The sequence below is a fragment of the Pipistrellus hanaki genome (genome assembly GCF_964339955.1).
Source record: "Pipistrellus hanaki genome assembly, chromosome: 17".
Classification (NCBI taxonomy): Eukaryota; Metazoa; Chordata; class Mammalia; order Chiroptera; family Vespertilionidae; genus Pipistrellus; species Pipistrellus hanaki.
The window spans coordinates 46297447-46311550 of NC_140519.1; the positions used below are offsets into that span (position 1 = coordinate 46297447).

A 14104-nucleotide genomic window follows, 5' to 3' on the forward strand; every position below is an offset into this window, starting at 1 on the left:
CATCTGGGTCACCTCACGGTTTCTCTCTACACTCAGTTTTCTCATCTGCGGAATGAGGTTGGCACTGTTTACTCTCAGGAGTCTCTTGAGGACTCTTTAGGATACTACCCGAAAAGTATTCCGCTTGGAACCTGGAACATTCTATGAAGAGTCAAGCCCCACTTAAACCCACTCTGAGCTGAAATGTACACTCGTGGCGCTTCACCCAGAAAACGGCTCCAGAAAGCCACGCCTGCCGATCGGACCCTCTAAGGAAGCCGAGGCCCCTCGTACTCAGAGGCCGTCTCAGACCTGACAGTGGGTCTCTCCGAAGCCTCCGGAAGTGAGCAAGCATGACCCGGAAGGCATCACGGCTGGGTTCCAGGTGAGCCCAGGAAAGCCTCCTTCGTCAGGAACCCATCGTGTCGCCAATTCGCACAACAGTGGTGGGGCCGACTCAAGGCCACCTGGAATAGACCCCGGCTTTGAAAAAAGCCACGTGCCACTTCTCAGAAAAGACCACCATTTAAAAAAAGGAAATCTGAACACTGACTGATATTTGGTGATATGAGGAACAGGCTCTATACATTTTTTTTTTTTTTTTTTAATGTGATCCCGGTGCTGTGGTTCAGTTGTTGTTTTTCAAGTTCTTATCTTTCAGAGACACGTCCTAAAATATTCATGGGTGAAATGAAACCACCCTGGGTTGACTCAGGAAAATCAGGGGTGGGGGCAGAGAGGAGCACAAGGCTGGTCCGTGCTGAAGCGGAGAGAGAAGCGTGTGAGATGCATACTCATCGCTCTACTTTTGTGCATGTGTGAAAGCTAAAATAAAACCGACAGACCAGGAGAGGAGCATGCCCTAAGTGAAAAACCACTAGGAGGGATGAGCCACTCAGAAAAAAAGACCATGAACAGTACATATATGTGGACAGGGGATACTGACAAAGTATTACAAAATTGTCCAACTAGAAAAGCCTTTTTTTTTTTTTTTTTTTTTTTAATGCCAAAGGTGTTAAGTCACAAATGACTTGACAAAACCTCTCCGAGTCTGTCTCTCAGATGATGAGGTATGGCAGCATGAGAAGGGGTGGCATGACATGGGAGACAGAGCTGACCACAAGCTTCAGCCTGCCGCTGTGTCAGCCCCGCGGCCTTTGACAAGTCATGGCCATTTTCTGAGCCTCACTTTCCTCTGTGAAATGAGGAAACGGTGGCGTGGTTGCCTTACAGTGCTGTCTGGATAAAACGGGTCAAGTGATAGGAAAGCGTTTTGTAAGTTGCAGCAGAGTTCCTGCTGGCAAGCAAACCCAGAGCCCCGGGCTCCGAACTTCACATGATCCACTGCTCACCGTTTACAAAGCGAAGTCAGAGAGGCCGTCTCTGTACACCCAATCTCTCATCAATCCGCCAGTGCCACCTCATGATCGGGCCGCCCTGACGGCAGATATAAATGACCCACATTCAAATGGCTCCCACGCAAAGCAAGTCAGGGGGAAATATTTTCCTTTTCCACCGGCAGAGGATTGTGTGTGTATATGTGTGTGCCTGTTTCCACTAAGAGAGTAAACGAACGTGACTCTCATTCCGGGGGAGGGCGGCGGAGTGAGTGTGTGGGCCAGGGAGCCCCGAAGCTCCGGGTTTGACTCCTGGCTCCGTCACCCTGGGTGACGTGTGAGTTACAAACAACCCACGTGAAGGACTCAGTCCAGGGCTGGGACTCAGAAAGTGAGGCTCAAAAAGTGACCATGACATGTTGGTTCCAGACATGGCTAACCATTGACAGACAGGTGGCAGGCTGCAGACCCCGGAAGGGCAGACCAGAACTTGGCAGGGCACCCAGGTTTGCCATGAGTCTGTGAAACGATGTCCTAGCAAATCTAGTAACTGAGGGTTTCCGACTGCTCTGTGTAAATCGCTAGGCATATATCTAAGAGGCCAGAGAGGTACACAGCAGAATTTTGAAATCCTTTACCAGCCCTGCCCTCAACAATTATAAATCACATGCCGTTTTTACCATAACCTTCATATTTTTAGTCAAATTTATGAGTGCCAACTAGATCAGGACAAAAAAAAGAGAGGGAGGGATCCATCCAGGGCCCTGAGGCACTTTCAGTGACAATGTACGACAGTGAAGACAGGTTGGAACATGAGTAAGTACATAATTGAGCTCATTAGCCAATCAATGGCCATCATCCTCAAATGAGAGGGAAGAGATGCTCTTCTGTGGCCATCCAATCGGTATTTTAATACCCTGCCGGAAGTACTTATTCACTCTAACCCAGATACCTCATGTGTCAGCGAAAGCCTACTTCCTGATGGTTGTGTTCTGTTACTCTTCTACTCACAAGCATTTTTTCTTGAGGCCCCACTGGAAGGAGAAGGAGCAGGGGATGGGCCGAATCCTTTCTGAGGCTGGAATCCTTCCTAAGCCTGGCTCGCCATCGGTAAGCAGGGGGAAAGCACCGGCCTGAGGAACTGCTGGATTACATTAAATGACATGATGTGCGTCGGGCAGCCAGCACGGCACCCAGCACACAGTAGGTGATTTACTGTAGTGTCCGCATATCCTAAATGTGCTCAAACTCTCATTACAAATGCAGATGCCCTGGATGGTGACGACGTGATCAGACTTGGCAACACTGTACTCACTGTCTGCTCTGTTATTAAGGCGGCAGCAGCTGCTGGGCCAGCAGCGAACGCTTATTTTGCTTTGCACTTTGTGGAAATAAGAAGGGAGTGTCTAATTTTATGTAAGTGCTATTAATGCGAATAAACATTACGAGGGAAAGGAAATGGGCTTCATAAAAAAAATGATTAATGAAACACCAAGCAAGACTCCTTGCATCTTGAGAAAATAAAGACGCTCACATTCCATCCTGCGTGTCACTCACTGGTCAGCGAGGAAGCCACGGGAGGGAGGGAAGCCGTTAGCCCTCGGAAGGCCTGTAAGCAGCGCCTGTTCCTGCACACACACAGGCGGCCCGGCGAACCAGAAAATGCCCGGCCCCGGCCCCTTTCCCCCCGTCTCCGTCCAGCTCGTGTCCATGGAAAGCTATTTTTGCAACGGGGAGTTTCTCCTCTGCCCACAGCCTGTGCGGAATGTTGGTCTTTCCTGACCACATCAGGAAAGCTGCAGTTAGAGGACAGGGCTGACCACAGCCCTTCAAAGTGCCCAAATGAGGACCGTGCAGGGGGGAAAAGGGGGGGCCTGCAGAGAGAGGGGGGCAGAGAAACTAAGGCGCTTCCAGTGCAGCTGGGGGCCAGGCCTGCTGCCTGCGTTCCCACTGCTTCTCCTGAGAACCCTGAGGTCCTGGCTTCTCACTCTGAAGACGGATGATGATGATGAAGATGATGAGGCCAGCGAGCTCGGTCTTACTCCCAGCCTGGCTGTGTGCTCTGGGTGGCGAACCCCGCACCCCAGTCCCTGCCCGAGGGGAGGCTTAGCCCTGCCCATCACCTAACCCCACCAACGTGGCCCAAGCGCTCTCCTGACCTAAGCTGGTCCCACCCCATCCTCCCCGCCGATCGGCTGGAGTGGGGCACGGGGCTAGGAGTACGGAGTGCTGGGGCTGCCGTCGTCTGCCGTTCCCCCAAAGAGAACACCCTCATTTCCTCCTATTCTCACCACCCATGTTCCAGGAGTCCTTCGGATGAACCCTCACGCTGCCTGATTTAGCTCCACTTTGTTCTCTGGGGGTGAGGTGGGGCCTGTTACTCCTACAAAGGCGCCCAGCACCCTTGGGCTTTGTGGGCCTCCGCTTCCTCCCCGTGGAGGAGAGGGAACGGACGGATGGTCTCAGAGGCCGTGCCCAGCTCTGTCGAGCGTTTTCCATAATGACAGTGTCGCCGTGCCAGGGGCCAGGCTGCGCAGGGGGACAGGGCCGGCCCCGCCCAGCCCTGAGCACAGGCTACAGAACACAAGTCCCCGGGCTGCGTTCACGCCAGAAAGAGCTTCTATGTCCCTTCACCCGCAGCACGTCCGGCAGGAACAGCGGTGGCCTCGCTCACCGTGGCCAGCCCAGCTTTCCATAGTAGTTGGCATAAAAAATGCCTTTGTGCTCTGGGCTTTTCCTGCCTGGCACAGGAGGTTCTGCTTTTGTCTTCCCAGCTCCTGGGAGGGTGCTGTCTTCTTCAAGGGCCCATCCTGCAGCTCTTTGGGGAAAATTACAGCGTGGTCTCTGCACTGGAATTCGGATCTGATGTAAGTGGACGCACACTGCACCATGTCCGGGGCTGCTCGACACGCTGCAGGCAGGGGGAGCCCGCTGTGAGGACCAAACGGGGTCAAGCCCCCCCCCCCTATACTTAAAAAGCTCAGCCCACGGACCCAGAAGAGAGTCATGAGGCACACAGAGACTCAACTTCAAGCATAGACCCTGTTCCCTTTAAGGCGCTGCCTCCAAACCAAAGCAGAATTCCTGTGGTCTCAGTGCTTCACGCTGGAATCGGGAAGGCACACAAGCCGGCGGCCAGGGCCAGGGCCAAGGCACAAGCGCACCCCCAGCGCCTGCCCACAAATAACCACAAATACCCGCATTCATTATGCAACCGGGAGAGTGGCTCCTTACCCAGAAGCCCCCGCAGAAGTCACAGGGGCCAGCATCGCCCTGGCTTCGATGCACCCATGGGAGTGACGTGGTGGAGGGGTTGAGGGGAGGAGACAGAAAGACTCGGCAGTGACACAGGAAGCAGGGACAGGGTGGCTGCACCTCCTTCCTTGGGAGTAGCACCCACTAGGACGGAGTAGACAGCAAAACTGAGCTGACAGTCGAAACTGGTTTGGCTCCGTGGTAGAGCGTCGGTCTGCGAACTGAAGGGTCCCGGGTTCGATTCCGGTCGAGGGCATGTACATTGGTTGCAGGCACATCCCCGGTAGGGGGTGTGCAAGAGGCAGCTGGCCGGTGTTTCTCTCTCATCAACGTTTCTAGCTCTCTATCTCTCTCCCTTCCTCCTCTCTGTAAAATATCAATAAAATATATATTTTTTTTAAAAGAGAAAACTATAAAAAAGAAACAAAACAAAACAAAAAAAAACTGAGCTGACAGTCTGTTTCAGATCAAATTGGCTCTGACCATGACGCTGAAAGGTCAAGGTGCTCAGTGGTGCCTCTAGTCCCATACCTGCGCCTCCAATGACAGGTGCATGAAGGCACACACCCAGCTCTGCCACCTGACTCACCACCCACCCTTCTGAAATGAGTCAACTGAGTCTCCTCCCCACTTACACACGCAAGGGTCTAGCCCAGTAACAATACACAGAGCCAGCAACGAGGACACAGGGATAACCTGGCCCAGCTGCTGTGGCTCTGCGCTTGAGCATTAACCCAGGAACCAAGAGGTCGCTGGTTCGGTTCCCGGTCAGGGACCACGCCCAGGTTGCTAACTCCATCCCCAGTAGGGATACATGCCGGAGGCAGCCAACTGATGATGTTTCTCTCTCATTGATGTTTCTATCCCTCTATCCCTCTCCCTTCCTCCCTAAAATCAAGCATATTATTAAAAAAGTAATCTTTTACTGAGCACTCACAGTGCCCGGCACTGCTCTAAGCCCTTTGCAGACACTGACTCAATAAGAGGTGGTTACAATCCCCACAAGGAAACGAAGACACACACCGGGAAGTGATGGGGCTGCAATTACCCCTGCAATTAGCTTCTTCCTCCTCGACCCACATGTCACCACTGGTCCAGGTGGAGGGAACTCTGCCATCTTCCCATCCAGGATGCTCCTGCCTCCCTCTCCCCTCGCCACCCCCGACAGGAGGGGGGCTGACTCATGTGACTGCTCAGACCCTGCCCTGCATCGGGCCATGCTTTACCGGCAATGAAGCCACCCGAGTGCCTCACGTTTATGGTCTCCTTTAAGACTCAGAACGCCTCCACTTAGCAAATGAGGAAACCGAGGCTCAGCTGCAAAGTGATCCCCAGCCCATCGCTTACTCATGTTTAAGTGACACACGTGGGGACGGCTGAACCCAAGGCCTGGCTCTGGTCCCCGGGGACTAGGTTACGTAAATGGAAACCACCCTCGCCAAGGCTCCCGACCCACAGACGTTAAGCGCAACGACCTGGACAGGGGCTGAGTGGCCAACCCCACACCAGTGCTTCCAGCGAAGCCTCAGCCCGGCACCAGGGAGTCCTGTGATGTCCGCTGTGGCCTCGCATGGGTCACAGTATGTCTTGTAAGAGAGCAGGCTGGCCTGCAAGATCAGGTTCCTAAATTCAAGTTCACTCTCTGCCCATCTTACTTGGAAGCAAGTTCTAAGGAGCAGCAAGGGAAGAGTCTCCTCACAACCCCCCCACCCAAAAAAAAAACCAAAAAAAAACAAAACACCTCCAGCCTCCATCGCTTTTGTGAGCAGAGTGCAAAGAGCCAGGGATGGGAGTCAGGACACCTGAGCAATCAGGTCTAATTTCCTTCCCACTGTTAGGCCTCTCTGAGCCCTGGTTTACTCATATGTAAGAAAAGGACTGAATGCAACCAGACACTGGGGGGTAGACATGGAAGATGTTTTTTAAAGCCTAAAGATGGTCTATAGAGGGCAAACAGCATGAGCTTGGAATACCAATAGGTTTCAGGCTTGTTTTTGAAAGAGCGTGGGTCCAGTTCCTTCTCTCTTTGCTTCTGCAGGCAAATGTACCCTTCCCGAGACCGCTTTTTCAGTAGGACTGCACCCTAGCTGAGCAGCTGCTATATAAATAAGCACTTCCTATCACGTTTATCAGCTTTCAACATTTCAGAGGACCAAAGAGCTTGCGTTCCAGAGCACTGGGGGCCACAGAAATTATCTCCTCAAGCCCTGTACAGAGGCCCGGTGCGTGAAGAGTCCACAGAAGGCCCAGAAAGCATGAAGGATGCCCCAAAAAGCAGGTGTAAAAAGGAAGCACAGGTGAAGCCTGACTGGCATGCAGGAAGATGCCACAGGGTGGGGTTCATTCCCAACTCCACTACTTACTGTGGGTGCAACCGTGGGCAAGACTTTATCTGCTGTGAGGTGGGAGGGGTGGGGTGGGGTCAATGATAATAGTAGGGTGAATGCAAGTGTTAAGTAGGAGTAGGGCTTGCCCGTAGTAGGAAAGCTAATAACTGGTAATTACTGTGGTTATGACAGAACGGATCTTGATGGTGAATCTACATTCTGCACCTTCATTCTTCATTCAGCCAAAAATTCCATGCCTCCCGGACAGACTGCACACGTGGCCTGCACACGTTAAGCCAAGCTAGCCTCTTAACGCAAGACCCACACTTGACTGCTGGCCCCTTAAGAAAACTCAGATTCTTCCTTTCACCTAGGACTAAGCAGTGACCAATCCAAGCCTTTATTTTTATTTATTTGTTACTCCTCACCTTATTTTTTGTTACTCCTCACCCGAGGATATTTTTCCAAAGGTTTTTAGGGAGAGTGGGAGAAAGAGGGAAAGACAGAGAGAAACATCGATATGAGAGAAACACATCAACTGGCTGCTTCCTGCACGAGCCCTGACCAGGGCCTGGGCCTGGGAAGAGTCTGCAACCGAGGTACCTGCCCTTGACCGGAATCGAATCTGGGACCCTTTGGTCCGCAGGCAGATGCTCTATTCACGGAGCCAAACCGGGTAGGGCCCAATCCAAGCCTTTAAAACAGAGGGTCTCTCCTACTGGCTCCCCAGACAGTGGTGCTGGGGTGCCTGCCTGCTCCATCCTCAGGAAAGCTGTCTTCTCCTCGCCTCCCAGTCATTTACTCAGAACTTCCAAACGGTCACGAGTGAAACAGCGCGCGTCAGTGTGCTCTGGCTGCTGAATAAGCAAAACACTGGCTTTCTGCTTGGAAAACGCTCTCCACCAGGATGAAGCCTTGGCAGCCAACCCATTCCTGCTTCCCGAAGGCAGCCACTCATTGTGTGCCAGCCACGTCCCGACTCCCCGAGTCCTGGGGACCCCTCGCCCAGGAGGAGCCTCTGCCTCCTTTACCATATTCCTGACCCCTGTCCTAGAGTGCCGTACAGAGAGATTTCAGCAAAGGCCCCGACATCTGCAAAACCCTCTCTCTGCCAGTGACACAGCAGAAGGGAGAGAGTGGGTTAAATGCAGATTCCAAGCTTGGAGCTCAAGACAGGTTTTTAGCTGAGACTTACGCATGCTAATTAGGAACCCCAGAGAGCAAAATAGTAAACGAACAGAAAGACGTTTAATCACTAGACCTAGAAGAGATTGTTTTCAAGAGAAATAATTCCAAACTGCCCAAGTTAATATTGTATCTATTCCTGAGTCTCCACATCACCAAAAAAGTACCCAAAAGTTCTATTCCTAAGAATAAGCACAAGATAACACCAACAGTGTTCTAAAGTAGTGGTCGCCAGCGGGTGGTCCATGGGCCACTGGTGGTCTGCGAGGTCCGAAAGGTCCCAAGTGCCTCACTTGTAAAGCACAAACCAACAAGATTCAGTAGTTTGCCCTGAAACTTTTCTTTAATATTCTTAAGGCCCAGATTTGTTAAGAGCTGAATTCTGATCCACTTAAGATACATGCAATAATGTACCTGACATACATGTAAGCTGGGGTAAGGGTGAGGGTAGGGGTGATTCAACCGCGGTGGTTATCTATATATATAAAAGGCTAATATGCTAAGTGTCTGTCCCGATAATGACGGCACAGCTCCACCGGCTTCCTCTTCCTAGTGATGACTAGCCTCCTTGCAGTTTCTTCAGCCCAGCAACACAGGTGGAAGTATTTCACACTTTAACCAAATGTCTGTGAAGCGTTTTCCCATGCCTCATCTCATTTGATCCTCACAGAAGACCTGGAGTAGGTAGACAGGAGACACAGTGGAATCCTATTTTATTTCATTAGCCGGAAAACGGAGATTTAGACAGCTTAGAAACTTGGCCCGACTGAAAAGAAGAAATGGTGGACCTTGAAAATGACTTCAGGTTTTCTCACTGCTGCAGTTAAATATTTTACCCTTTGCTCTCCCTGTGTGATCTACAATAATAATCTGCTTCATGTGGATATTTTCCGGAAACCGATCATTGTCTCTAGAAAGATATAAAAGGCTGGTCAACCTTGAAGCTCTGAAAGGTCAGGGCCAACCACTCCCTATCTAATTGAGACAATGGTAACTGAGGCAACTTCCCCATCTTGTAATCATGTAAATCCTTACTGATATGATAATCCGATTATTACCTGTCTAAGGGCTATGGGTGTATACCAAACCTGTTTAAGGGTAATGGGTGTATCCCATAGTCCCAATAAAAGCAATAGCAAGGCCAGAGCCTAGCGGTAGTCCTCCCCCTGGAGGTGGGCTCCCGCCTGGGCTCCCATATCGCCAAATTAAATTTTTCCTAGTCTCTTTCCATTTGTGTTTGGCCTTCTCCAGAACCCAAACCCTGAACCGGAACCTTGAACTACAAGGGATGTGAAAGGGGTTCCTAGAAATTTACTGCTGTGTTGCTGACAATTACTTGAAAGAGAAGTAGGGGTGCTTCACTGGGCTGGAAAAAGTTTAGCTATATCAGAAAGCAGTTTAATTAAGCAAGTTTAATATATATATATATAAGATGACTCATACATGTGCAATACATATAAAAGCTCTTGCTGGCACCAATCGCACACGTGATGTTTCCACTGTCAATCATGAATTTGGTCGACACTTCTATTATAGAGAAAGGGCTAATAGCACTACTAAAACATTTCTAATTAATTTCCTTTCAATGTGCACAAATTCGTGCACTGGACCACCAGTCTATCAATAAGAAACTAAAGGGTATGTTTCACATTTATGCAAATGAAAATCACTTAGAGTTCAATTTCATGGACTGACTCAAGAGTTAAAAGACACAGTCTGGGGACAATGACTTCCTGACCAGTACTGTCCTCAAGTTCAGAAAAGAGAGTAACAAAATTGCTGTGCCATTCTGAGTGAAAGAGTTACTGTTACATTTTTGAGACCATGAGTGTTATCAATGTACTCTGCCATGACACTTTTAAACTTGTAGCCTGGTTCCAATTCCTTCTCAAGTTCATAGGTGATCACGTTTGTATTAGGACTGATCTATTTTTCTAACCTTGTAAAACAGTAACACATACCATACACTCGCGTGTGTGCGCCTTGCATTTGCTTTTAAACTTAGTTAACTCAAGCTAAGACCAAGAGCAACATTTACCCTACCCTCTGCGGTTGGTGAAATTATGGGCACATACCCCTACAAATAGCATCTCCAACTATTTACCCTTATCACCCCCCAAACAGAATGCAGTAACACTATCTGAGTGTGCCAACAGGGAAAGTTAAAAACAACTGACAGCACTATTCGCAGGCACTGAAGAAGTTATCGAGAAGGAAAATAACCGCTTCGTCTAATCAACGTGACACCCTTTGGAGGCATACACAATTAGTGCAGAAAAAAGGATGCAAAACGCTCCATTATCAGCAGGTTCCAATTCATCACAATTAAGTGAAGGACTGGCCCTTCATGGGGTGGAACGCCTGGCAACTCCATGTAATCCTGGACATTAAGCATCAGGTTAGCACAAGGCTGACAGTTCACAAAGAAGAAAAAAAAAAAAAAGGAAAGAAAAATGATCATTTACTTTTGGCTTACAAACACATCTAGTTTGGTGATATTTCTCCAACTGAATTTCAAAATTCAGTTCCATCACCATCTTTAACTTCAGAAAGAACTCTAGAGAGCATCCTCAACTGGCAGAAAGCGTTCATACTAATTTGCAGCACTTGGCAGGCAAGATGGGACCCAGAACCAGCAGAAATCTCTCCTCCTAAAATTTAGGGCCTGGGAAAGGGTGTGGCTCTCTGGCCCCAAACATCCCCAGCTCGGGAATCAAGACACTCTGAATGGCTCGGTGGTTGAGTGTCAACCTATGAGCCCAGTAGCTCCAGGTTCGATTCCAGCTCAGGGCACATGCCCAGGTTGCAGGCTCAATCCCCAATGGGGGGCATGCAGGAAGCAGATGATCAATAATTCTCTCATCACTAATGGTTCTCTCTCTCTCTCCCTTCCTCTCTGGAATCAAAGACACACTGACTGCCAGGCAGCAGCTGCAAGTGGAGGCAAGGAGGGGGGTCCCAGGAGGGGCAGGAGTGGGGCACCATCGACCTACCTGGACCTACCTCCTGCAGCAGCCTATGCGTTCCTGCAGTTGCGATTCATTAGACCAGAGCTACACACACCCCGGTCTGAAGAGCAAGCAGCAAAACCCCGTATGAAGAGCCGCTTGCCCACAGAAGCGCAAGCTTCTCAATGCTACAGAGGGCTCCCCAGACCTCAAATAAGCCAGCCCAGGAGAACCCATCTGGACAGAACGGCCTGCTTTCCGAACTTCCCCCAGTGCCGTCTCCCGCGGCAGAAATGGGTATGGCTTGCTCGGAGCGGAGTGGTGCTTTGTGGCACTTACAGACGGTGCGAAGCTCCAGGGCAGATGTCCTATTTTCATCACCGAGGTTCAGAGGCGTTCACAGCCCTGGGGCTCCCCCTTACCTCCCCATCTCCCCCTATCGCCAGTTCACTCAAAGCTGTAAAGGAAGCCGCTCTGTCCTTGGCCCCGTCCCCCGACACCCACAAGGTCCTCTGGAGGGTGTGCACAGGAGGAGCTGTGCTTCCTGCAGCCTCAGCTCTGACACTTCCAGGCAGCAAGGCCTCTGCTCTCAGTTCATGGCTGTAGGTGCCCAGCAGGCAGGTCCTGCTGGCACAGCAGCCTCGGGCACAGCTAAACCCTCTGAAGAGGGGGGACAAATGGGGGGGCTTGTCTGCACAGATCTCTCTCCCACCCCGGACTGTAGGCCCCGGACCAGGGTAGGGCTTCTGGGGATAAAGCAGTCCCAGCCTGAGTCGCCTTCTCCTTCCTTCAGGATTTTTTGCCTGAGCCCTGCCAAGCCCGGGAGCAGAGCATTCACTGGCCATCTCTCTCCCTGTCCCTTGCTGGTGACTTTGGCCACGTTGCTTCCCCTCCCTCGGCCTGACGCCACCTACTTCTCGGGTTGTGACAGGGTCAGGATGATGTGGAAAGCATCTAGCAGACTGCCCGGCACGCAGGAAGGGCAGCAGATAGGGAGGGCCATCCCTCTTCCTCCTGGGTGGGTGGGTGGGGTCGCTCAGCCCCCTCTGCCCACCTCCGGCCTCCGGGGGGTCAGCATCCGGGCATACGGGGCAGACGGAGGCTGCACACCCCCAGGTCCCGCATTCACCTGGGAGCTGGGGGGTCCCGGAGGGGGTGTGGCTTGGCAACCCCAAACAAACATCCCGGCTCCGGAATCCAGGCGACCAGACCAGACTGCCAGGCAGCAGCTGCCATCGGAGGCCCCGGGGGTCCCCGGGGAGGGTCCCCGCGGGGCGTGGGGGGGGGGGGCGCCGGCCGCGACCTACCTCCTCCAGCAGCGTCACGGTGTTCCTGCAGTTGTGCAGCCGCGTGGTGAAGCTGGACGTCGTGGGCGAGTTGTAGTCCTCGGTGGTCTCGGCGATGAACTCGGACACGGAGATCTGGTCCGGCATCCTGGCGTGGGGGGCGAGACACAGGCGCGGCGTGAGGCGGGCGCGGGCTCCGGGGGCCGCGGGCCGGCCGGCGGCTCATGAACGCCCCGCGCAGCCCGCACCCGCGCCCGGCCTGGCGCGGCTCCCGGCGGCGGGAGGAAGGGCGGGCGGGCGGGCGGCGGGAGCAGCGGGCGGCGGCGGCGGCGGCGGCGCGGGGCGTGGGGCCCTTCAAACTCCGAGCGGCGCGCGAGGCAGGGGGCTCCTGGGGACCCGCCTCCCCGGGCGCATGCCGGCGGCGCGGCTCCTGGGCGGCGGGATCGGAGGGACCGGGCCGGGCAGCTGCGGAGCGGCCGGCGCTGCCTCCCCAGACGCTCTGACAGGCGGCGGCGAGCGCAGCGACCGACTGACTGACGGAGCGCAGGCTCCCGCGGACGGCGGCCAGGCTGCGGGCGGCGGCGCTCCCGCTACAGTCACGGGGACAAACAAGGAAGTGCTCTGCGCACGCGCCGGCCGCCCCCTCGGCCACGCCCCTCCGCCCCCGCCCCGCCCCCCGCCACCCTCGGCCACGCCCCCTCCACCCCCGCTCCGCCCCCCGCAGCCCGCGGCCACGCCCCCGCAGCCCGCGCGCGCCGCCTCCCAGGCCAAGTTCAGACGCCGGCGCCAGCGGGGCCGACCCCAGCGCTGCCTGCAGCGAGCTGGTTCCGGAGGCTTGGGGCAAGAATTGGGACCGAAAAAAGTTGTGCGCGATCTTTTTTGGTCCCACGTGGGTGCCGGAAGCGAGCGGGGAGCGTCGCCTCCTGCCGCGGGGGCCGAGGGGCGCGGGGTGGCCTGGGCCCAAGCGAGGAGCCAGCCGGCTGCCAGGCTGGCATCTATCTGCCCGCTGGCAGGGCTCCTGTCCGCATTCCCTGTGCGGGGCTCTCGCCCGCCGCCCCTGGAAGGCTAGTTTGTGCAGTTGGCTTAAACTCGCTCAAGTGCCGGATGAAAACAAATGAAAGGGTTTTGATTTTTTTTTTTTTTTTTTTTTTTACTATTTTCTAATCTTTCGTTCACCCCCCCCCCCCTTTTTTTTTAACCCGGAGGAAAGATCAGGGTCATGAAGTGTAGAACGCATTTCCCGAGGCGCAAATGCTGTGCAACACTAAGCAGATGCCAAATGTCTGCGGAAAAAGTACCAACAGATTGCTCATTCCTCGGCCCCGGCAGATGGCTATTTTTTTTTTTCACTAGCTCAATCTACTTAGTCCAATGAATCCATTTAATTTCCCACCATTGATTGCCAATGAAATTGGTTCAAAAGAAGAAGAAAAAAAACCCACCTAGGCCCATGGTCGGCAAACTGCGGCTCACGAGCCACATGTGGCTCTTTGGCCCCTTGAGGGTGGCTCTTCCACAAAATACCACGGCCTGGCCGAGTCTATGTTGAAGAAGTGGCGTTAGGAGAAGTTTAAGTTTAAAAAATGTAGCTCTCCAAAGAAATGTCAGTCGTTGTCCTGTTGATATTTGGTTCTGTTGACTAAGGAGTTTGCCGACCACTGACCTAGGCTTTTGGGTAGCAACACAAGATTGGCTCCTGTCATTGGAGCTAGTGGGAGCTTCCCATAGCCACTCAAAGCTCACCTCAGCCCTGGCAGGGTAGAGCAGCTGGTTAGCCGAGTCATCCC

General features: G+C 53.1%; 1 protein-coding gene across 2 annotated transcripts in view; it reads right to left on the reverse strand.

Annotated features, from left to right (window-relative positions):
• The window catches only part of ASAP1 (ArfGAP with SH3 domain, ankyrin repeat and PH domain 1), a 190056-nt gene that overhangs the window by 136552 nt on the left and 39400 nt on the right, over window positions 1-14104 (reverse strand). The window contains exon 3 of one of the 2 annotated variants that reach the window (XM_084864668.1): window positions 12339-12465. The exons of the other annotated variant lie outside the window; for it this stretch is intronic. Coding sequence (XP_084720794.1) covers window positions 12339-12465 — 127 coding nt within the window. The remainder of the gene's footprint in view (window positions 1-12338; window positions 12466-14104) is intronic. 2 annotated transcript variants of the gene reach the window in all.